This window comes from Muntiacus reevesi, chromosome 3 (assembly GCF_963930625.1).
Source record: "Muntiacus reevesi chromosome 3, mMunRee1.1, whole genome shotgun sequence".
Lineage (NCBI taxonomy): Eukaryota > Metazoa > Chordata > Mammalia > Artiodactyla > Cervidae > Muntiacus > Muntiacus reevesi.
Genome location: NC_089251.1, coordinates 117,081,372 through 117,106,467, shown reverse-complemented (window position 1 = coordinate 117,106,467; position 25,096 = coordinate 117,081,372). Strand labels below are relative to the sequence as shown.

Here is a 25,096-nt window from a genome sequence, read left to right as displayed (position 1 = left end):
TTATAGTATATGATGTCCATAGATTAATAATAGGTGATTATAGTAAAATAGAGATATAAAGAGCTTTGTTGGAATACCACTTTAAATGAGGAATCATCATTACTCTTTTAAAAAACTGCTTTATTGGGACCTAAGTTACATGCCATAAAACTTTACAATTTTGTAGTTTTTAGAATATCCAGAGTTGTATAACCCATCACCACTATCTAATTCCAGAACTTTTTTTCGCCATTATTTTTTTGTGACAACTCTGGGTGTTTTTCTGCACTCTTGCCATGGTTCGCATGCTGAAGTCAGTCTATTAAGAAAGAAACGTCTATTAAAAGAACTCTATTGAGACTTCCCTGGTGGTTCAGAACTGAGGGGGAGCTAAGATCTCACAAGCCACGAGGCATGGCCAAAAAAAAAATTAGACCTCTATTAACCTGTGTTAAGTTTTAAGTTTTAAGTTTTATTTATTTGGTGACTTGGAGCATCATACTTTTATAAGTAATTTTGTTTCATTTGTGATTTCTCCTAAATCAGGCAGTGCTGTGTGCTTAGTCGCTCAGTCATATCCAACTCTTTGTGACGGCTTGAACTGTAGCCCACCAGGCTCCTCTGTCCATGGGACTTCTCTAGGCAAGAATACTGGAGTGGGTTGCCATGCCATCCTCCAGGGGATCTTCCTAACTCAGGGATCGAACACAGGTCTCCCGTCTTGCAGGTGGATTCTTAACCATCTGAGCCACCATGGAAGCCCAAGAATACTGGAGTGGGTATCCTATCCCTTCTCCAGGCATTCTTCCTGACCCTGGAAACAAACTGGGGTCTCCCGCATTGCAGGTGGATTCTTCACCACCTGAGCTAACAGGGAAGTTCAAAATCAGTCTAGTAATTCTGTCTTTATTCATGAAACCCAGTATCATCTAGAGTCATCAGAAAAATTTTCATTGATCAAAAGGTGTTATTGTTATAAAGAATACATGGGAAAGGAAGCGTCCTATCTCCAGCAATTGCTGGGACGTTCCTTTTCAAAAATGGTAAGTTTTTCTTTTAAAAAATCTGACATCTGGTTTAATTTTTCTCAAAAATATTTTTATTTTGAAGCATTTCAAATAACATAGAGAATATTATTACAAAGATCTGAGTATTTTCAACTCAAATAAATCTAATCTTAAAATAATCTGTGTATACCTTTGAAGAAACAAAATTTCTCATCCAGTTGAGACTGCCTGGGGTGTGCCCCTCTCTGCATTTCCAGGGATTACTATGAATCAGATTACTTTCATAATTCATGTTTTGATATTATCATTACATATTTGTGTATCCATATGCTCCTAAGAATTTCATTTTATACAGTTATAAATTTTACGAGGACTATAGACTGCTAGACTCCTCAGTTCATGGAATTCCTCAGGGAAGAATACTGGAGTGGGTAGCCATTTCCTTCTCCAGGGTTTCTTCCCGACCCAGAGACTGAACCCAGATCTCCCTCATTGCAGGCAGATTCTTTAATACATAAGCCACCAGGGAAGCCCATACTGAAGATAGCTTACTGTGTATTATTTTATGAAGTTTTTTTTTTCTTTCAGTAATGATTTTTAGATTTCATTGTTTTTAGACTTCATACACATGGCTTCAGTTTGTTCATCTCTGCTATATAATATTTCATATGTGAGAAAAATCTGTAAAATACTTATTCTTTTGCTATAAAAGATATTCATATTGGTTGTAGAAAATACAGAAAATATGAAGAGGGAAATCTTAACCTATAAATTTACCATGTAGAAATAATTACTTTAATAAATATTAACATATTTAGCATGTTTAAGCAATTTATTTTTGTGTGTGTATCTTTAATTGTCAAAATACACCTGTAATACAGACTGAATCCAACAGCATATCAAAAGGATTAAACACCATGGCTAAGTGGGGTTTATCCCCAGAATTCCAGGGTGGCGCAACATAAAATCAATATAACATATCCCATTAAAAGAATGAAGAAAAGAAAAGCACTTGATCACTTCAGTTACCTCAGAAAAGGCATTTGATGAAATTCAACACCCTTTCATGATAAGCAAACTTAACAAACTAGGAATAAGAGTGAACTTAGTATAATTAAGGGGATTTATGAAAAACACATAACCAACATTATACTCAGTGATAAAAGATTGAAAGCTTTTCTTCTTAGATCGGGAACAAGATAAGTATATCTGCTTTCACTGATATCAAACGTTGTGTTGGAAGTTTTAGCCGAGCTCTTAGGCTAGAAAAGGAAATAAAAAGGATCCAGATTGGAAGGGAAGAAGTAAAATTATCTCTGTTTGAGGATGACATGATATAGAAAATCCTAAAGAATGCACAGAATAGCTATTAACATCAGTAAGTGAATACAGCACAGTTGTGTGCTTCAGAATCAGTACACAAAAATCAGTTGTATTTCCATATACTGTGTGCTTAGTCACTCAGTCATGTCTGACTCTGCAATCCCATGGACTGTAGCCTGCCAGGCTCCTCTATCCATGGCAGTTTTCCAGGCAAGAATATCGGAGAGGTTGCCATGCCCTCCTGCAGGGGATCTTCGCAACCCAGGGATCAAACCCAGGTCTCCACATTTCAGGCGGATTCTTTACTATCTCTGCCACCAGGGAAGCCCTTACTATGTCCTAAGTGTATAGGAGGTATACAGGTAAAGATAAATTCCAAGAATTTTTGAGTTTAAAACTCCTTCGTTAAATTGTTTCATATGCCTAGAGTGTTGATATTTCATAGATTTCCAGTATTTTTATAATTGCTTCATGTTTTACCTTTTCCTAAGCTCTGTGTGTTCCATTTATCCAGAAGTATCGACTAAACATATTTTTGAATCCCAGACCTCCTGTCTTCCTGTGTTCCCTCTTCATGTTTGAAGGATGCCCACCCACTACTGTTCTTGTCATATTTGACCATTTTCCACATTGACTGTGGGTGCAAATATAGGCTAATGACCAAGTGACTGGGATTTTGTTTATTCTTTTCAAGCATTCTCTTCTCCTACCCACTTCTTTGCCCTTCCCCATTCATCCCTGATACCTATCATTCTATTAAACACTAGTCAGAGTTCCTGATTCACATTGGTCGGCAGCATGAGGCAAAATGATCAATTTTTTTTTCTTTATCCTGTTACTATTGATTCAGACCTTTTGTGACTCCCGCTCATTTCCACCTTTCAGTAGTTAAAGGACACTTTCAAACCAGATTTCTTTTACTGTGTATTTTCTGTTTATTATGATGATGCATACATATCTTGCCTCCTTCTGGGTACATACAGAATGCCTAACATGGTGTAAGGCATTGGTTGTTAATGTTTGTTGATCTGAAATGTTAATTTAAAATTTTCAGCTAAAATCAGGTTTTGGAACATCTTGGTGGGTTCAGTGGTGATCATTTCCCATCGCGAGTAGTCATTAGATGCCATTTTATAGATGCAGTGGGAGATGATGAGGAATAACATGCAGTTTTATCCATCTTTTTCCTTTCTTTTCTTTTTTTGGCAGAGAAACTTTTCCATATCCATAAGTAGTGCTGCTGTCCTGCGACTGACAGGACGAAGAGGAGGAGGAACAGTGGTGGGGGCTCCTAGAGGTTGAAGTTCTTCATGAGGGCGAGGTGAGCTTTCGTGTAAAAAAAAAAAAAAAGTAATAACGGAACGGTGGAGACAGAGGAGAGGGAAATAAATAAATCACTTTAAAAATATTATGATATTTAATTTTCAAAAACTGCCCTTTGACATTAACTGCATAATAAATGTCCTGAGCATCTGTTTTCGGGACCATTTCTCAGTGTATCTACTCCACAACCCCTGATTTGGAGTGGAAGAGGGTCATTCGAGCCCAGGGACTTGAGTGTGAATGATTCTAGATGATCCTAATTCTCTTTGGCAAATATTCATGATCCATATTCCTCACCCCCAGGGGACCTTACGCGGTGACAGCCAGAGCTCCCTGAAGTGCCTTAGCTGCTGGAGTGGCACCCAGGTCCCTGCAGGCCTCTGTGACTCGGGACTCCATATAAGGCCATGTGCCAGGAGTGTCCCCAGCCAGAGAGAGGTTTTTGTAAAAGCCGTCTCCTCAGTACAAGACCTATTTTAGGGTGTAGAAGAAAGAAAGAATTATGCAGCAATTCTTTATATAATCTGTCATTTTATATTTTATGGATTTGTGTCTTTTCTTAGAAGAATAATTGATATTGCTTGTTCTTTGCTCCCTACTTGGAGTTTGTTGATCTTCTGCTACTTAAGGGCAGTCTTAATGTTTGTTATACAAATATTTACTTGGGCTTTTACTTCTAAGTTGGCCTAATCATAGCAGAAGTCTGAACATACCTTGCAATTTTAAGAGGTGTTTTAGGAAGAAATTAGGTGTCTGCAAAAAAAAAAAGAAAAGAAAAAAAAAGAATTGGGTGTCTACAAAAACAGAAGCAATTTTCTCCACAGCTTGCACTGTCCAGGTTGGCATGATCATGAGTGTGGAGTATCTAAATTCTTTTTTCTTAAAGTTATGCTTTATGAATAGAGTGATTTATACCCACTCTTTATAGAGACTGTATTAAATTATGCATTCCTGTGGAGGGGTTTCATTCAGAATGTGGGAAAGCAGCTGTTGTGAATAATGAAGAGTCTAACTAAAACTCTACTTGTAGATCAAGTGCTATTACTGAGTTGTCCATGTGTTTTCCTTCTGAATCCGTCAGTCTCTGGAACGGTGGTTTTTAACCTGGGGAGTTGTTAGAATCATCTATAAAACTCAACAAGAAATAATATCTGCAGCAGAATATACTGGGTGGTGAGATTTAAGCATGTGTGTTTCAAAAGTTTCACAGGCCATTTAGATTCCCAAATGCAATTAGTTCAGTTGGTCCAGAAATCATCTGTGCTTCTTGGTAGTGTGATGATGGTGCTTCGAGGATGGCTGTGGCCTGCTCCTTGGATGTTGCCTGTGTTTTTCTGCAGTGGGCTTGCACTGAGAAGTTGTCCTTGGGGAGCTTTTCCTCTAGTGCTTTTCAGGGCATGACGGTGAGAGGTCTTATTAATTAAGAAGTGTGGCCCATTCCTCAAGTGAGCACCAATGTGTGTTACAAGTACCAACCAATCTCTAAATAGGTGTTAAAAAAAAATCCAGGTTAAGAAACTGAGGGAGAGGAGCCAAGATGGCGGAGGAGTAGGACGGGGAGACCACTTTCTCTCCTACAAATTCATCAAAAGAATAACTGAACGCAGAGCAAACTTCACAAAACAACTTCTGATCGCTAGCTGAGGTCATCAGGCTCCCAGAAAAGCAGCCCATTGTCTTCGAAAGGAGGTAGGACAAATTATAAAAGATAAAAAGTGAGACAAAAGAGCTAAGGATGGAGATCCGTCCCGGGAAGGGAGTCTTAATAAGGGACGTTTCCCGACACCGGGAAACCCTCGCACTGGCGGGCCTGGGGTAAGTGTTTGCACTTGATCTTAGCCAAAAGGCCGAGAAGCGATGGGGGGGGGGGGGGGATAAGTGTTTGAATCTCGGAGTGCAACCTGACTGGGAGAGAAACAATAAATAAAACTCACAGATTACGAGCCTAAAAGCAACTCCCAGCAGAAAAGTACCCCAGACGCCCGCATCCGCCACCAGCAAGTGGGGGTGGAACGGAGAGGAGCGGGCGGCATTGCTTGGGGCAGGGTCCGGGCCTGAGTGCCCTGAGGACAATCGGAGGGAGCTTTTGTGAGTTGCCAACTTGAACTGTGGGAGAGCAAAAGAGAGAGAGAAAATTAACCGGCCGAACACACTGCCGGCCGTTGGCAGAACAAAGGGACCGAGATTCTGGATGGTCGACATCCGCCGGGAGGGTCGCGGCGAGACACAGGGCGCAGGCACCGTACCGGCGCGGGCGGGGACTGGGGCTGGGGACGCGGAGGGCAGAAGGCGCACGCACCGGACTGGCGCCGGCGGAAACTGAGACTGGGATCGCGGTAGGGAGTGGGCGCGTGCACCCGGGGTGAGTGCGACCGCCAAGCCCCTGGCTGCCTGGACCGCTCTGACCGGGAAGGCACAAAGAGCAGGCGTAGCTTTTTGCTCCGCGCTTTTGTGGAACACCCGAGGACTGGAACCCGGCGCAGCTCGGGGCGTGCTCCATATAGAGCAGCCGGGAGCCTGAGCAGCGCCAGCCCCGCCCTGCAGCGCCAGCCCCTCCCCGCACTGCGACGGAACTAGCTACCTGAATAAGAGTCCACCTCCACCCGCCTGTGTCAGGGCGGAAATGAGGCCCTGAAGAGACCAGCAAACAGAAGCCAAATAAACAAAGGGAACCGCTTCAGAAGGGACCGGTGCAACAGGTTGAAATCCCCATAGAAAACACTGACTACACCGGAAGGGACCTGTAGATATCGGGAAGTGTAAGCTGGAAAGAGGAGCTATCTGAAACTGAGCCGAACCCACACTGACCGCAACAGCTCCAGAGAAATTCCTAGATATATTTTTACTTTTTTTTTTAAGTAAGAAAAAAAATTTTTTTTTAATTTTTTCTTTTTAATTTTTTCGCTTTTATTTTCCTTTAAAATTCCCTATTACTCCCCCATTACTCCTTAACTTTCATTTTCATAGATTTTTACGATTTTTTTAATCAGGGAAAAAATTTTTTTTCTTTTTTCTTTTTCTTTTCTCTTTTTTCTTCTTTTTTTTTTCTTTTTCTCTTCTATTTTCTATTTTTCTTTTTCTCTTATTTCTTTTAAAGTCCTCTAGTACTTCTCTACTACTCCTTAATTTTCATTTTCAATACACTATAACCTTACAAAAAAAAAAAGGAAGAGAAGCCCTATTTTTAAACCGAGCTTCATATATATTTCTAAAATTTTTTTGTGTGTGTTTTGGTTTTTGTTTTTAATATAGTATTTTTAAGAGTCTAACCTCTACTCTAGATTTTTAATTTTTGTTTTTCAGTATATGATATAGATTGTGAACATTTAAGAATCCCATATTCAGTTCCCATTTTTATTCAGGAGTGTGTTGATTATTCTCTCCCAATCTTGACTCTCTGTTTTCTACCTCAGAACACCTCTATTTCCTCCTTTCCCCTTCTCTTCCCAATCCAATCCTGTGAATCTTTGTGGGTGTCTGGGCTACAGAGAACACTCTAGGAACAGACAACTGCGTAGATCTGTCTCTCTCCTCTTGAGTCCCCCTGTTTCTCCTCCTGCTTATCTCTATCTCCCTCCTCCCTCTCTTCTTCTTCATGTAACTCTGTGAACCTCTCTGAGAGTCCCTAACGGGGGAGAATCTTTTCGTCATTAACCTAGAAGTTTTATTATCAGTGCTGTATAGTTGGAGAAGTCCTGAGACTACTGGAAGAATAAAACTGAAATCCAGAGGCAGGAGGCTTAAGCCCAAAACCTGAGAACACCAGAAAACTCCTGACTACATGGATCTTTAAGTAATAAGAGACCATCCAAAAGCCTCCATACCTACTCTGAAACCAACCACCACCCAAGAGCCAATAAGTTTTAGAGCAAGTGATACCATGCAAATTCTCCAGCAACTCAGGAACATAGCCCTGAATGTCAGCATACAGACTGACCAAGGTCACACCTAACACATAGACCCATCTCAAAACTCATTACTGGGCACTCCATTGCTCTCCAAAGAGAAGAAATCAAGTTCCACGCTCCAGAACACGGATGCAAGCTTCCCTAACCAGGAAACCTTGACAAGCCAATTGTCTAACCCCACCCACTGGGTAAAACCTTCACAATAAAAAAGAACCACAGACCTCCAGAATACAGAAAGCCCATTCCAGACACAGCAATCTAAACAAGATGAAAAGGCAGAGAAATACCCAACAGGTAAAGGAACATGAAAAGTGCCCACCAAGTCAAACAAAAGAGGAGGAGATAGGGAGTCTACCTGAAAAAGAATTTAGAATAATGATAATAAAAATGATCCAAAATCTTGAAAACAAAATGGAGTTACAGATAAATAGCCTGGAGACAAAGATTGAGAAAATGCAAGAAATGTTTAATAAAGACCTAGAAGAAATAAAAAAGAGTCAATTAAAAATGAATAATGCAATGAATGAGATCAAAAACACTCTGGAGGGAACAAAGAGTAGAATAACAGAGACAGAAGATAGGATAAGTGAGGTAGAAGATAAAATGGTGGAAATAAATGAAGCAGAGAGGAAAAAAGAAAAAAGAATCAAAAGAAATGAGGAAAACCTCAGGGACCTCTGGGACAATGTGAAATGCCCCAACATTCAAATCATAGGAGTCCCAGAAGAAGAAGACAAAAAGAAAGGCCATGAGAAAATACTCGAGGAGATAATAGCTGAAAACTTCCCTAAAATGGGGAAGGAAATAGCCACCCAAGTCCAAGAAACCCAGAGAGTCCCAAACAGGATAAACCCAAGGCGAAACACCCCAAGACACATATTAATCAAATTAACAAAGATCAAACACAAAGAACAAATACTAAAAGCAGCAAGGGAGAAACAACAAATAACACACAAAGGGATTCCCATAAGGATAACAGCTGATCTATCAATAGAAACCCTCCAGGCCAGAAGGGAATGGCAGGACATACTGAAAGTAATGAAAGAGAATAACCTACAACCTAGATTACTGTACCCAGCAAGGATCTCATTCAGATACGAAGGAGAATTCAAAAGCTTTACAGACAAGCAAAAGCTGAGAGAATTCAGCACCACCAAACCAGCTCTTCAACAAATGCTAAAGGATCTTCTCTAGACAGGAAATGCAGAAAGGTTGTGTAAACGTGAACCCAAAACAACAAAGTAAATGGCAATGGGACCACACCTATCAATAATTACCATAAATGTAAATGGGTTGAATGCCCCAACCAAAAGACAAAGATTGGCTGAATGGATACAAAAACAAGACCCCTATATATGCTGTCTACAAGAGACCCACCTCAAAACAAGAGACACATACAGACTAAAAGTGAAGGGCTGGAAAAAAATATTTCACGCAAACGGAGACCAAAAGAAAGCAGGAGTCGCAATACTCATATCAGATAAAATAGACTTTCAAAGAAAGGATGTGAAAAGAGACAAAGAAGGACACTACATAATGATCAAAGGATCAATCCAAGAAGAAGATATAACAATTATAAATATATATAACCCAACATAGGAGCACCACAATATGTACGGCAAACACTAACGAGTATGAAAGAGGAAATTAATAGTAACACAATAATAGTGGGAGACTTTAATACCCCACTCACAACTATGGATAGATCAACTAAACAGAACATTAACAAGGAAACACAAACCTTAAATGACACAATGGACCAGCTAGACCTAATTGATATCTATAGGACATTTCACCCCAAAACAATCAATTTCACCTTTTTCTCAAGTGCACACGGAACCTTCTCCAGAATAGATCACATCCTGGGCCATAAATCTAGTCTTGGAAAATTCAGAAAAATTGAAATCATTCCAGTCATCTTTTCTGACCACAGTGCAGTAAGATTAGATCTCAATTACAGGAAAAAAAATTGTTAAAAATTCAAACATATGGAGGCTAAATAACACGCTTCTGAATAACCAACAAATCATAGAAGAAATCAAAAAAGAAATCAAAATATGTATAGAAATGAATGAAAATGAAAACACAACAACCCAAAACCTATGGGACACTGTAAAAGCAGTGCTAAGGGGAAGGTTCATAGCATTACAGGCTTACATCAAGAAACAAGAAAAAAGCCAAATAAATAACCTAACTCTACACCTAAAGCAATTAGAGAAGGAAGAAATGAAGAACCCCAGGGTTAGCAGAAGGAAAGAAATCTTTAAAATTAGGGCAGAAATAAATGCAAAAGAAACTAAAGAGACCATAGCAAAAATCAACAAAGCTAAAAGCTGGTTTTTTGAAAAAATAAACAAAATTGACAAACCATTAGCAAGATTCATTAAGAAACAAAGACAGAAGAACCAAATTAACAAAATTAGAAATGAAAAGGGTGAGATCACAACAGACAACACTGAAATACAAAGGATCATAAGAGACTACTACCAGCAGCTCTATGCCAATAAAATGGACAACTTGGATGAAATGGACAAATTCTTAGAAAAGTATAACTTTCCAAAACTGAACCAGGAAGAAACAGATCTTAACAGACCCATCACAAGCAAGGAAATCGAAACTGTAATCAGAAATCTTCCAGCAAACAAAAGCCCAGGACCAGATGGCTTCACAGCTGAATTCTACCAAAAATTTAGAGAAGAGCTAACACCTATCTTACTCAAACTCTTCCAGAAAATTGCAGATGAAGGTAAACTTCCAAACTCATTCTATGAGGCCACCATCACCCTAATTCCAAAACCAGACAAAGATGCCACAAAAAAAGAAAACTACAGGCCAATATCACTGATGAACATAGATGCAAAAATCCTCAACAAAATTCTAGCAAACAGAATCCAACAACATATTAAAAAAATCATACACCATGACCAAGTGGGCTTTATCCCAGGAATGCAAGGATTCTTTAATATCCGCAAATCAATCAATATAATACACCACATTAACAAATTGAAAGATAAAAACCATATGATTATCTCAATAGATGCAGAGAAAGCCTTTGACAAAATTCAACACTCATTTATGATTAAAACTCTCCAGAAAGCAGGAATAGAAGGAACATACCTCAACATAATAAAAGCTGTATATGACAAACCCACAGCAAGCATCACCCTCAATGGTGAAAAATTGAAAGCATTTCCCCTGAAATCAGGAACAAGACAAGGGTGCCCACTCTCACCACTACTATTCAACATAGTGTTGGAAGTTTTGGCCACAGCAATCAGAGCAGAAAAAGAAGTAAAAGGAATCCAGATAGGAAAAGAAGAAGTGAAACTCTCGCTGTTTGCAGATGACATGATCCTCTACATAGAAAACCCTAAAGACTCTTCCAGAAAATTACTAGAGCTAATCAATGAATATAGTAAAGTTGCAGGATATAAAATTAACACACAGAAATCCCTTGCATTCCTATATACTAACAATGAAAAAACAGAAAGAGAAATTAAGGAAACAATACCATTCAACATTGCAACAAAAAGAATAAAATACTTAGGAGTATATCTACCTAAAGAAACAAAAGACCTATACATAGAAAACTATAAAACACTGATGAAAGAAATCAAAGAGGACACAAGCAGATGGAGAAACATACCGTGTTCATGGATTGGAAGAATCAATATTGTCAAAATGGCTATTCTACCCAAAGCAATCTATAGATTCAATGCAATCCCTATCAAGCTACCAACGGTATTTTTCACAGAACTAGAACAAATAACTTCACAATTTGTATGCAAATACAAAAAACCTCGAATAGCCAAAGTAATCTTAAGAAAGAAGAATGGAACTGGAGGAATCAACCTGCCTGACTTCAGACTCTACTACAAAGCCACAGTCATCAAGACAGTATGGTACTGGCACAAAGACGTAAATATAGACCAATGGAACAGAATAGAAAGCCCAGAGATAAATCCACGAACCTATGGACACCTTATCTTTGACAAAGGAGGCAAGGATATACAATGGAAAAAAGACAACCTCTTTAACAAGTGGTGCTGGGAAAACTGGTCAACCACTTGTAAAAGAATGAAACTCGAACACTTTCTAACACCATACACAAAAATAAACTCAAAATGGATTAAAGATCTAAATGTAAGACCAGAAACTATAAAACTCCTAGAGGAGAACATAGGCAAAACACTCTCCAACATAAATCTCAGCAAGATCCTCTATGACCCACCTCCCAGAATATTAGAAATAAAAGCAAAACTAAACAAATGGGACCTAATGAAACTTAAAAGCTTCTGCACTACAAAGGAAACTATAAGTAAGGTGAAAAGACAGCCCTCAGATTGGGAGAAAATAATAGCAAGTGAAGCAACAGACAAAGGATTAATCTCAAAAATATACAAGCAACTCCTGAAGCTCAATTCCAGAAAAATAAATGACCCAATCAAAAAATGGGCCAAAGAACTAAACAGACATTTCTCCAAAGAAGACATACAGATGGCTAACAAACACATGAAAAGATGCTCAACATCACTCATTATTAGAGGAATGCAAATCAAAACCACAATGAGGTACCATTACACGCCAGTCAGGATGGCTGCTATCAAAAAGTCTACAAACAATAAATGCTGGAGAGGGTGTGGAGAAAAGGGAACCCTCTTACACTGTTGGTGGGAATGCAAACTAGTACAGCCACTATGGAAAACAGTGTGGAGATTTCTTAAAAAACTGGAAATAGAACTGCCATATGACCCAGCAATACCACTTCTGGGTATACACACTGAGGAAACCAGATCTGAAAGAGACATGTGCACCCCAGTGTTCATTGCAGCACTGTTTATAATAGCCAGGACATGGAAGCAACCTAGATGCCCATCAGCAGATGAATGGATAAGGAAGCTGTGGCACATATACACCATGGAATATTACTCAGCTGTTAAAAAGAATTCATTTGAATCAGTTCTAATGAGATGGATGAAACTGGAGCCCATTATACAGAGTGAAGTAAGCCAGAAAGATAAAGAACATTACAGCATACTAACACATATATATGGAATTTAGAAAGATGGTAATGATAACCCTATATGCAAAACAGAAAAAGAGACCCAGAAGTACAGAACAGACTTTTGAACTCTGTGGGAGAAGGTGAGGGTGGGATGTTTCGAAAGAACAGCATGTTTATTATCTATGGTGAAACAGATCACCAGCCCAGGTGGGATGCATGAGACAAGTGCTCGGGCCTGGTGCACTGGGAGGACCCAGAGGAGTCGGGTGGAGAGGGAGGTGGGAGGGGGGATCGGGATGGGGAATACGTGTAACTCTATGGCTGATTCATGTCAATGTATGACAAAACCCACTGAAATGTTGTGAAGTAATTAGCCTCCAACTAATAAAAAAAAAAAAAAAAAGAAAGAAAGAAAGAAACTGAGGAAGGGTTGATAAATTTCTTCCTGCCTTCTGGTTTCTTTGAAGTGTATATTGTTATCACATAGGATAGAACTCTTACATTCAGAATTAAAATGAGACATATATGAAAGATAGATGCTGTGATAAAAGCAGTGGCTTAATTAACATTGATATGAATGGATGACATGAAACTAGTTAAATGAATGAACTGACTTAGTGAGAAATACTTCTGACACCATTGTCCCAACTGTGATTCTTAATGCTTTCATGAGACCTTTAATCTGTGGTTTTGTTTTCTTCACTTATTGCTTAATTTTGACCTGTTAGTTAAATAGTGATTAGTGTAGCTTTTTTTTTTTTTTGGCATGAGCAGACCTGACATCAAATGACTGCCCTGGCTCTTTTCAATTTGAGAGAAGTTTGATGTGAAAATCAATTGACTTTCATACTTCTGAATATCATGAAGCAGTAAAATGTAAATAAATGAACAGGGAAACAACACAAATATGTCTTTTTATTGTATCTGATGAAGATGTTTAAAAATAAAACATATCTACACAATTGTCAGTACTGTCTTCATCATTATTAAAGGAAATATATTTTAATCCCCCCAAAGAAGAGGGTGAAATCTCAGCGATTAGGACAGTCATTTAAATTTAACTTTATGAAAGATTCTCCATGTTATATTTACTTGCTTCTTGTCACATGGGTACTACTTTTATAGGTGATTATGGGCCTTGCACTTTGAAGAGTGTTCCTTACATTTGACAAACAGAAAGCTCTAGAATCAGGTTCTTTGTTTGTGCCCACTTAGAAAGCTTTGGGCTCATAAAGGAGGACCAGTGTCAATGCTAGTCATAACTGGCAGGAAGTATTTTGTGGTTTGCTTATTTTTCTGGCAACTTTTGAACACTGCTTTTCACATTCACATGTTTCCAGTATAAAATACTTTTTCAGGGTGCTTTGTGCTTAATGGTTTTCTTGAGAAAATTGTTCTCTTAAAGGACAAGGGATTTTTTTCTTTCACCCTAAAAATATCTTTGTAGAGATTACCACAGTGTTATATAACAGTTTGTATTAGACTGTTTTAAGATAGATCTTAAATAATACATCTGTGTTTCCTAAGGATAGAGGTAGAAAACTGGACATGAAGTTGAAGTTAAGTTGGTACAACTGGAAGGTAACATTAGGTTATTATAGTTCAACTCTAGTCCTCACTTCCATTTTACAGGTGAAGATATTGAATCTTGGACTAGTTAAGAAGGTACTCATTATTCTAAGATTACATACATAAAATTCTATGCATTATTTTTATATTCCATAATAAGGTCATATAGAAGTATAATTGTATTTGGAGTCAATCCTTGGGTGGTTTTAACTTTTGGAGAAGTTGAGGTGGGGATAATGGCTAAGATTTTATCTAGGTATAAATACATCCCTCAGTTCACTTCAGTTGTTCATCGTGTCCGACTCTGCGACCCCATGGAGGCATGCCAGGCCTCCCTGTCCATCACCAACTCCCGGAGTTTACTCAAACTCATGTCCATCGAGTCAGTGATGCCATCCAACCATTTCATCCTTTGCCGTCCCCTTCTCCTCCTGCCTTCAATCTTTCCCAGCATCAGGATCTTTTCCAATGAGTCAGTTCTTTGCATCAGGTGGCCAAATTATTGGAGTTTAAGCTTTAGCATCAGTCCTTCCAATGAGTATTCAGGACTGATTTACTTTAGGATGACCTGGTTGGATCTCCTTGCAGTCCAAGGGCATCCCTAGGCACAGTTCTTACCCCCTTCCCCCAGTTTTCTAACCTATGTGTTGGATACAAATGGCATACATTAGTTGGGAAATCCTCACACTACACAGAAAATAAAAAGCTGAAAGTGCATACTGCCTTCTGCCCCCAGATGCAGCATTTGGATTTATATCCTTCTTGATCCTAGCCATTCAGTCATACCATTTATATACATGGTAATTTTTTTTAATATGTACTGCTCTTTGGCATGCTTTAGTCATTCAACAGAAAAATGTAGATTTCTTTTAATGACAGTACTTTATCTTTTGTGACTTCCTAGAATTCTACTGAATTGTTTTTTCAAAATTTATTTAGCCAGTCCTTTACTGATTATGTTTCTGTTTTTTAAAAATTTGCAAGAAAGATCTCCATATATATATATATACATGTATGTATATATATATTTGCATATTTGTGCAAGTATTTCTATTAGGATAAATTCTAATTAGAATGTTGAGTCAAATTTTGATAAATCTAATCAGATTGCCTTCAGTAAAGGCCAATGTACATTTGAGCCACTGGAGTCTCTATAAATTCCTACATCCACACTTTCTTACCAGCTCTGTGGTTTGAATTTAGTGCTGCCTGATATTTTTCTCCAAGATTTGTGTACATGGGAAAGAGTGCCTTTGGTTGCTGTGGAGTTAGTTCGCAAAATTGATAGTTTAGAGTTGACCCTATTAAATTATCCTTTCTCGGAAGTTGAAGAAATTAACATTTGTGCCCGGTTTTTGTACTTTATCTGCTCTCTTCTCAAACTCCTCACATTTTCCATTTTTATTGAAAATAATCCAATAGAAGATTTGATTTGTCAAAATGGTTTACTGATCTTAGAATTTCACTATTGACTTTTCTGTCAAGGAGCTCGATGTTGACACCATTTCTTGTTCAGGACTGGAACTGGGACTCTTACACAATTTTCTAACTTTTTTTTATCCTCCTGTGGTCTAGCTACTTCATTGCTGTCATTGCCATTATTGATCTCACTGGTAAAAATTCAGTGAGCCTTGCTAAATACTTAAATGTTGATATCCTGCTTTGTATATAGACAGCACTTCAAAGATTAATGTTTGGTGTTGAACTTGTGCCAGATGTTGACATCTGACCATCATTTTCTATGTGTGCTTATTTTTAGGCAGAGGCAGAGGTGAATGCGGTTTCTACCAAAGAAGTTTTGATGAAGTAGATGAAGTGTTTGACCGAGGAGGCAGCAGGCTAATGCACAGGTCACAGAGCTGGGAGGAAAGGTAACTGAAGCAGTCACATCTTGGGATGAAGATTCTTGGTATAAAAACATTGCTTCTCTGCTTTCTGTACAGTTAGAAGGTTTCATTTGTCAAAAAATTCTAACCGAATAAGAGTTATGTTAGAAGTGTTTAAATGATTCTTACTTAAAGGAAGAAACATTCTAGATAAATACATTAATATTTTCGTGCCAGCATGGATATTTAATAGTTAATTAGATGTGCTGTTTGATTAGCACTCAGTGAGATGCCTTTTCATTTTATTGTTTGTTGCTGTTAATCAAAGCATCTTGTCTATATTACTGGTGACTTTATATGAAGTCTTTCAAGCTAAGCAAAGGCAGTTGCACAGATACATGTACAAAGATGTCCGTGTGATAATATTTATACTATAAAACAATGGGAAATAAACCAAACAACTTAATTTCAGTATGGTTTCTTATATAATGGCATATCCACACAGTTGTTATTGTTTCGTCACTAAGTCATGTCTGACTCTTCCGTGACCCGATGAACTGTAGCCCAACCAGGCTCCTTTGTCCCTGGGATTTCCCAGGCAAAAATACTGGAGTGGGTTGCCATTTCCTCTTCCAGGGGACCTTCCCAACCCGGGAATCAAACCTGTATCTCCTCCATTGGCAGGCGACTTCTTTACCTCTGAGCCACCAGGGAAGCCCTGTCTACACAGTAGAATACTGTATGTACCATATAACCATAAAAGTTAGGATGAGTTTGAAAATATTTAATCTGGTGTAAAAACACGTTCTGAAAGCAGTTTATAAAGCTCTGTATAGCAGATACCTAAAATCAAACGTAAATTTAGCTTAAAATGTATCTAATAAAAAAAGTTTCTGTGTCTGTAGAAGCTAGCTTTTGGTAGGTGAGATGGATATTTTTGTTTTTATATTTGTGCTTTTCTGTGTTTTCCAAATGTTAGGCAAAAACCATATGTTTGCTTTATAATTTGAAAAAAATGCTATTAATGATAGGAAATGGGTGTCATGGATGGGAAATCTATGTATTACTCTCACATTTTGTTTGAAATTGATTTTTACCTTTTCTAGGGGTGACAGATGCTTTGACAAACCAGGACAAAAAGACGTAGGTAAGATTTTCTTACTCTTTTGAAGTATTTTTATCTGGATTTCCATGGCATTAGTTCTTAAGGCTCACAGAGGATACCTTTATTAAAAATTGAATTTAAAAAAATTGACTCAGTTATTTGCCTTGCTTCAGTAGATGGGGTTGTAGCATTGCTTGCATTTAGAGTTCCATGGTTATTTGAGGGCTGTATTGCATGAAACCAAGGATAATAATTACAACCATTAGAAGTTACTTGGTTTAACTTTTTAAGTCTGTGTGTTCTCTGCAAGACATATATTCTGTATTAAGGCTACCTTATGAAGTGAAATTTCAAGTTAGGAAGCAGCCTATTAACTCCTTTTCCAGGGTAGATAGCATCTCACAGGTGAGAAGAAATAGAGAAAATAGTAGAATGTTTGCTTTTGTATTCGAAACCAAAGACTAAAACTATGACTGTTCTTCCTTTAGTCATTTATTCAGCTGGCCTTTTTGATAAATGACAGTCTTTCTTTCTTAAAGGGCAGTTTTCACAAAGATCTATGAAAATATTTTATAGTGGCTTTTATTGAATGCTTTTTAATAAGATGTTCACTTCAGCTTATTAAACTATGCTAATGATTCTGATTTTTGTTGTTGTTGTTGTTGTTGTTGTCCGAGGTTTATTGAAAATATTACAGCACAGCAGAAAGACTCAAACAGCTCCACGTGGTGTTTTGAAGTTCATCCCAACTGTAGGCTGAGTGACCTGCAGGTTGGACAGACTGCCAAAGTCCAAGAGCTTCAGCATTTCCTTAGTGTCAGGATCTACTTCAATGATTTCCTGATCCAGGGCTGAGACCTCAGGCACGTAATTGTCTCTCCCCTCTCTCTCCTCCTCCTGCAGCTTGATGGAGATACCTCTCACCGGGCCTCTCTGAATCCGCTTCATCAGATGTGTGACGTAGCCTGCGATCTTATTGCGGAGCTTCTTGCTGGGAATAATGGCGATTTCCTCGCACACCCGCTTGTTGGTGTGGAAGTCATTGCCCAGGCGCATGTAGTACTTCTCGATGATGACCCGGGCCGCCTTCTTTACGGTTTTGGTGCGAACGCGGCCCGTGTTGGTGGGTTCTTGGTAAAAGAGCATGATTCTGAGCTTTCATAAGTAATGCACTTTTGTTGAAAATACTGTAGATTAAAAAAAAAAATTGCTCATGCTGTATCCTACTGTCTCCCAGAACAGCAGTGCTTTACTAGTTTGTTGAGACACACTGACATACTGATCAATTGTGAGGTGTCCTATGACAGCAAATTAAAATAATTTAAATACTGAAAGTTCCAGAATGATTTGTTCTTTTTAAAGTTAGAGACAGTTCTTATCATGTATCTACTTCTTATGTGTAGAGAAGTGGGTGCAATTAGAGAAATCTGAGTAAGAATTGTGCATGACCCTTGTGAATACCCACAGGAGGATGCAGAGGCAGAAAAAGGCCTATAATACTCAAATTATAATTTCTGTTCATTAGAAATCATCTTACAGTATGATTCTGTGAGGATGAAGTTAAAAGATCATTAAAGTAAAATCTAGGTGACATGAAAAGGTTCAACTGAGTGCATTTTGAAATGCTTTGAAGCAGGCATGGCGATTTTTGGCTGTTAGGTTGCTGTTGGCAGTTGGTAATAAGGGCCTGTACATATGTAAGGGGCTTCCCTGGTGGCTCAGATGGTAAAGAATCCACCTGCAATGCAGGATACCCAAGTTCGATCCCTGGGTCAGGGATATCCCACATAGAAGGGAATGGCTTACCCACTCCAGTATTCTTGCCTTGAGATTTCCATTGACAGAGGAGCCTGGTGGGCTACAGTCCATGGGGTCACAAGGAGTAGGACACAATTGAGCAACTAACACACCAATATACACATATAAAAGTGGGCTTTATGGTTTTGGGTATCTACTTGTCTTCAGTTTATTGGGACTGTTATGCTATCTGTATTGGTTTCCACAAGCATTTTTTAACATCATTCCATTGTGGTCTCCTGGATCATGTATCCGAGATGTTATCACTAATTTCCCAGGTGGTCCAGGTAAGTGAGCTATAGAGCCAAGAGTCAGAGCTGCTGGTTCCACATTCTAGTAAATTTCCCCTCTTTCAGTTTACACTCCATTCATCTGAAAGGATAATGGGGCCTTTGCAGAAAACTTAATCTGCTTAACACAAAAGGTGTGATTCTTTGAAGTGAAAGAATCTTTCTCTCATAAGCTTTCAATCTCCTAGAGAGAAGTATTTGATTGCATTTTTTTAGCTGTCTGTCATTATATAGCATTAGTATACCAATGGACTTTTACTGGGGGGAGTGCGTGTGTGTCTAGGGAAAGTCGTATCTAATTTTCAGATGCAAAGTTTATGTATAAATAGCGTGGTATAAGATTCCACTGGCTTGAATGGAGAAGGTACTGCATCTATGTTGAGACTGAGAGCCCAGACAGGCCTGTTCACTTCCTAGTTATGTTACTTTGGGCATCCTCTTTGTGTGACCTGTGTAAGTGATGTGGAGCTCTTAGGAAAAAACATACCATGTAAATCTTCAATACTACTTTATTTTCACAGGTTAGGTGAATCTTGTCACTTTATTATAGAAATAAGAATTCCCACTGTCTGTGTTACAACAGTCTTAGGTTGCAAAAAAATTCTGTCGGTCTAGCTAGTACTTAAGAATGCCTAAAATTTTTAAACCACAGAAGTTCTCAATTATTAAGTTTCTGTGTCCTTGATATACTTTGCTGTTATCCGTCTTAGACCACTCCAGAGTTCTTTATTTTCTTCTCCTTTTGGTCAAAGAATAGGAAAATGTGACTTCCTGCTGTGCCCTGCTTTTTATAACTGCTTGCCTTTACTGGCTAGTATTTACTTCAGGAAATGATTCCTGCGTGGGTCATCACCAGTGGGGAGAGTTCATCTTTCACTTTGCCCACATAGGCTTGGATGGGGGAGATTTCAGAAGAGCAGCAACAAATCTGTTTGAAATCTGATAGGGTGACTTTTTTGGGTCTTGTTTTGGTTGCAGACAGTTTAATTTTTTTTTTTTTTTAAATGGAAATGACAAGTATACAAAGGATAGTCTTAAATTAAACCAGAAGTAAGGGATAGGGTTCATCTTAGTATATGTAAAATTAAAACAGGAGAGAAAGCATAATTTTCATGGAGTATTAGATTTGGAAAGAAATAATAGTTTATCTAGTCCAACCTCCTACTGGTGAATAAACACTCATTTTGTATTTATAGAAAAACCTGTTTGAAGTTGGAAACAGAAACTTGAGTTTGAAAATGCTTCATTGCCTAATTATTTTTTGCTCTTTCTAGTGGAGGTTTTTCCCCAGGAGCTAAATTATATCTAAACCTCTATATCTACAAAAACATAAATATATTTGCATCTATGAGGTTTTTATACTATTGAATGAATCCTAAGTAGAAAGGGAAGGTTTTTACTTTGGTCGGAAGTCATTCAGGTGAATAGTTGTAATATTTAAATCACTATTTGATTAAGCTTAATTTTTTTAAATTTAATTGGAAGCTAATTACTTAACAATATTGTGGTGGTTTTTGCCATACATTCACATGAATCAACCATGGGTGTACATGTGTTCCCCATCCTGACCCTCCCTCCCACCTCTCTCCCCATAAAGTAGATAAAATTTTGCATCTCTTTGCCTAATGCCACCCTGCAGTTTCCATCAGGTTAGTGCTTGTTTTACTTGCTCTGATCACTTTCTGCCACAAATACATGAATATGTAAGTGTGTTTGAGTGTCATGCCCAAATGCTTTTAGAGTTATGGTTAAATCTATTTTTTTTTGGTGTTTTCTTGTGAATTTTTGTTCTTAGCTGTTAAAAATTAAGGGAGTAATATTTGCCCCAGTTTGGTTTTATAAGGAACCAAAGGAATGATCTTTGTTGTCTTGAGAAAAGAGCAGTTTTAAAAGGATGTTCACTAAATATTGTGAAATCATCATTCTACCCAGGGAGCTAGGTTTGAAACTAGACTGTTGCTCTGACTTGCAGATGAAAATGAGAAATTTATGACTGATTTTCCTAGAGTTCAGCTGTGTCAAGTGTGTCCATCTTACCTTCATTACTGGTATCATACCACATCCATATAAACTCACCAAGAGCATTTCTGTTGTTATACATATCTGTTACCTTCACATGCATTGATTTCAGCAGATAACCATAGATAGAAACTTTGTATAATGTCATATTTCCACAATGTGCATTGTTAGCTCAGTCATGTTTTATGGGTGGAGACTTGATCATCATGATGTAATCAGAAAGAAGTAATCAGCATTGGAAAAAGAAAGCATGAGATACAAGAAGGAAAAACAGTACATAACTGGCTAAGTGTATTTAATACATTAAAAAACAGGGTGCTAAAATGGATACTTCTTACTCTATGAGTCCTGTTTCAGAGATCTGAAAATTGTCAATGCTTTGTCCATTGATGTGGATGTCCAGGTCAGTCCTGCTTGGGCTCTTGGAGACCAGAGGAGTTTGAAATTCAGGAATAGTCTTGTCAAAATTCTCCACCTTGATTTGATATTCACCTTTGGAGCCTTGGGTCAACAGAAATGTGAAACAGCGATGTAACATGATCTCGGAGGGCAGGTCCTCCTCTCCAGTGCCTTCCTATGATGCTGAAAGGAACACCACTAATTCAAAGTGGGGAGGATTTTCATAGTGGAGCAGAGTAGCCAGAGGACTTGATGGTGTAATAGAGTGGTAGTAGGTGAGTGGAAAGGTAAAGAATGGACATTCCTCAGGACGGATGCCATCAGGGTGGAAGTCCACACTGGTCTGGTAGAGTTTGCCGTTTTCTTGTTCCTGATAGGGTATAGCTGAGACCCGGACATTGGTTAGAGGGCGAGGCTGAGTGTTGGCCACTTGGGAAATGAGATCAGGTTTACCATCAATGTGAGCTACTCTTGCTAAGTCAGTAAAGCGAATTGAGAAAGCTCGATTTTTTGGCCGGGCTATCTTCTACACAAAGGCACCTAAATAAGAAACCATTGAGTTCTTTTTTTAGAGTGAACACTAGATATGTCATTACTTTTTCTGAATGACAAGGATCTAGCAAATTGTTATACATTTCTTAGTGTCCTGCCTGCCAAATAAGTCAGGAATTGAACTTGTTAATTTCTCATTAGCCTGAAGCGTTTTTCACAACAGTACATGCATTCTTATTTTAAAAACTGATTTCAAAATGGATAAGAAAAATTCATTTGTCACATAGAAATGTAAAACTTTTTATAGAATGATTTGGGGTAGGGATGGGACCAGTAGAACAAGTGGTCCATTGAAGAACTTTTAACTTTGAAATTTATAGAAACCTTTTTTCTTTTAAAAAGGCTCTGGCTCTAAGGTGATTTCAGTGTATGCTTCACGTGCATCCTCCTTGTGACTCCCACCGCCACCCGAACGACTCTAGATCAGGGTTTCTTAACTACTGATGTGCCACAGATGTTGGCAGGCTGGTGAGGTCTATGGACCTCTTATCAAAATTATGCTTTAAATGCATTAAAGTAAAATACATAAAAGGAAACTATATATATATATATATATATATATATATATATTTTTTTTTTTTTTTTTTGCTAAGGATGTGTATTCTTATTCTCTATCATGCAATACTGACTGTGGTGCTCTGGGTTCACTAGTATTGAGTAAATGTTGAAAAGATGAACTCAGAAGAAAATTCTAACCCAGTAAATGTTTTAAAAAAAGAACAAATTCTTCTGCTAGGTAAAATGACAGTCAGTAATATGCATTGAACATATTTATTCACTTATTTAAGAAAATATTTAGCTCCTTTGAAAAATTCCTTTCAGATTTTTTTGTTCATATGTTTTTGGCTAATATTATAACGATCCCTTTTTTCTTAAGTTTCAATACGGAAAGTTTAAATATAGAATCAAGTTTTTAAAAATTTCTCCAGTTATTTGACCCTTGACTCTTTCTTCTCAGCCTCAGGCATTACTTACTTGTCAATAATGCAAATGAATTATTCTGTGATGTGATTACTTATAACTGACTATACCCATTCCAAAATATTTGTTTTTTTAAAGAACAAAAACAATTACTTGTGATAAAAACCTCTAGCATGAGGCCTAGGAGCATTTGTATGGCAAGGAGGGCAACTGCACTTGGACAGTCACCGCTGGGGAACATGGCGCCCTAACCAATTGTGAGCTGTGTCTCCAGGGAGAAAGGGAATGCCGCTATGAAACTGGTGATGTACTTGACACAGATAGTGTGGTTTTCATGTGGGGCATCATGAGCTAGTCCCAGGTCACCATTCATCTCAGCTAGAACATACCAGAGTACTGCAAAGACAAGCCAGTGGATAACAAAAGAGGTGGAGAAAACCAGAATCATCCAGCGCCAGCGCATGACCATTAGGATTCCCCAAGCATCTCGAAGATACTGCAAGACCTCTTGAAGCATGCTGTGACCATCTTTGGTAACCATCTCCGGTGTCTCTGACTCAGGAGAGAAGCAGTAACTTTGCAGTGACTGCCATCCATCTCAGGCTGTAATGCTCTGAAATCAAGAGTGCATAAGTAAACCCTTAACTGTTTCATAGTTAATATTAGTAAATCCTGGTTTTTGTAATGTTTTTTTGGAATGCTTCCCCGACTACTGGGCAGGCTTTCCCAGTCTGATAGCTCTTTCTATTTTCACATAAGGGAGCATTCACTGACTTAGTCATTTGTTTGATAGCTCATCATGGATTGCCTTGAGATATCTCCTACTGGTTCCTTTAAGGACTGTTAAAATACTGTTTGGCATTTTAACAAGTCTCTGAGGGCTGGGATTACCATTAATGTCTTTTTTGATGTTTTTGTATCTTTCTTGCTTAAGTCCAGGCTTCCAGTGTGTATTGATTTGACCAAACGTTATGTGTGAATAACTTTTTGTAACTAATTAATAACATAACTGAATAATGAAAAGGAATATTAAATATGTGCTCCTTTGTTTAAATAAATGGAAATCATTTAGAAGTGTAGTGTTTAACTAAAAATGTTTTGAAGCCAAACTTGGTGCTAGGATAAGATTAAGCTTTTAGAGATCTGTAGTTCTATTGTATCTTTTATAATTAGCCTGTTGAAATTTTATAATTAGATGTTATTTGTTTTTGTTACTTCATGGCCATTTTCATGGAGTCTTTCCTTCTATGGCTGATAGATTGCCACCCTTTTGAATATTCTTGGTTCTGACTACATAGTAGAGAGGTAAGAAATTCCAGGTAGAGATTCCAAGATAATATTAATTTTGAAAATAAATGAACTGGAAGAAAAAGTTTTAAGTTTAATGAAATAAAATAATCATTAAGACATCAAATGGCAATTTTTAAAACATATTAATAAAACTAGTTTTTAACTGTAGTCAGTTTTCATCTATGTTTTCTCTGTGTGGTGAGTAGATTTCTAACGTATGCTTTCCATGTGACCATCCTTGCATACCACAAAAGTGCGGGGGACTTAGGCAGAGGTGGCCAGAAACAGAGTGGGAGACGCGGCTTTGTTTCCCTTGAATGCTCCTTTCTTCTCTGCCTCAGTCCAGTACTTGGGGTTCATGTGTGACTCGTTGTTGTTCTTTTTTTTTTTTTTTGAGGATTTTTCCTGAGATGCCCTTGGAAGTCTTGTGTATCACCTTCCTACCTTTTGAATGACAGCGATGCTTAAGAAGGTGACTAGAGGCACGTGGAGCTAGGCTATTGCTTGAGTTTGCTGGACCCTCCTCTGTTTAGGAACTTTGGGGTTTTGGACACTGCCTTCCCCTGTTGGAATTGGACCTTAGCAGATGGGTAGATACTTTCCCTTTTTGTTGTAAGACTGATTTAGCATTTATTGAGATAGTAGAGACATTCTCTTATATTTTCTTTAGACTTGAGTTGCTGATGGAACACCGGGATGACTGTTACATTTATTTAGATTAGATGGTCATTTCAGTTTCATATTATAAATTGAAAAAAAAACTTAGGACCTTAATGTTTTATA

The 25,096-nt window shown here is 38.1% G+C and overlaps 1 protein-coding gene and 1 pseudogene across 1 annotated transcript; both read right to left on the bottom strand.

Moving 5' to 3' along the window:
• Positions 1–17,689: 17,689 nt before the first annotated feature.
• Positions 17,690–18,191, bottom strand: LOC136164094 (small ribosomal subunit protein eS17-like). The gene has a single exon (XM_065928903.1). The coding sequence runs from the start codon at positions 18,189–18,191 to the stop codon at positions 17,757–17,759; it is 435 nt and encodes a 144-aa protein (XP_065784975.1). The 3' UTR covers positions 17,690–17,756.
• Positions 18,192–22,029: 3,838 nt separating this feature from the next.
• On the bottom strand, positions 22,030–23,620 carry LOC136163156 (inward rectifier potassium channel 13-like; annotated as a pseudogene).
• Between the last annotated feature and the right edge of the window lie 1,476 nt (positions 23,621–25,096).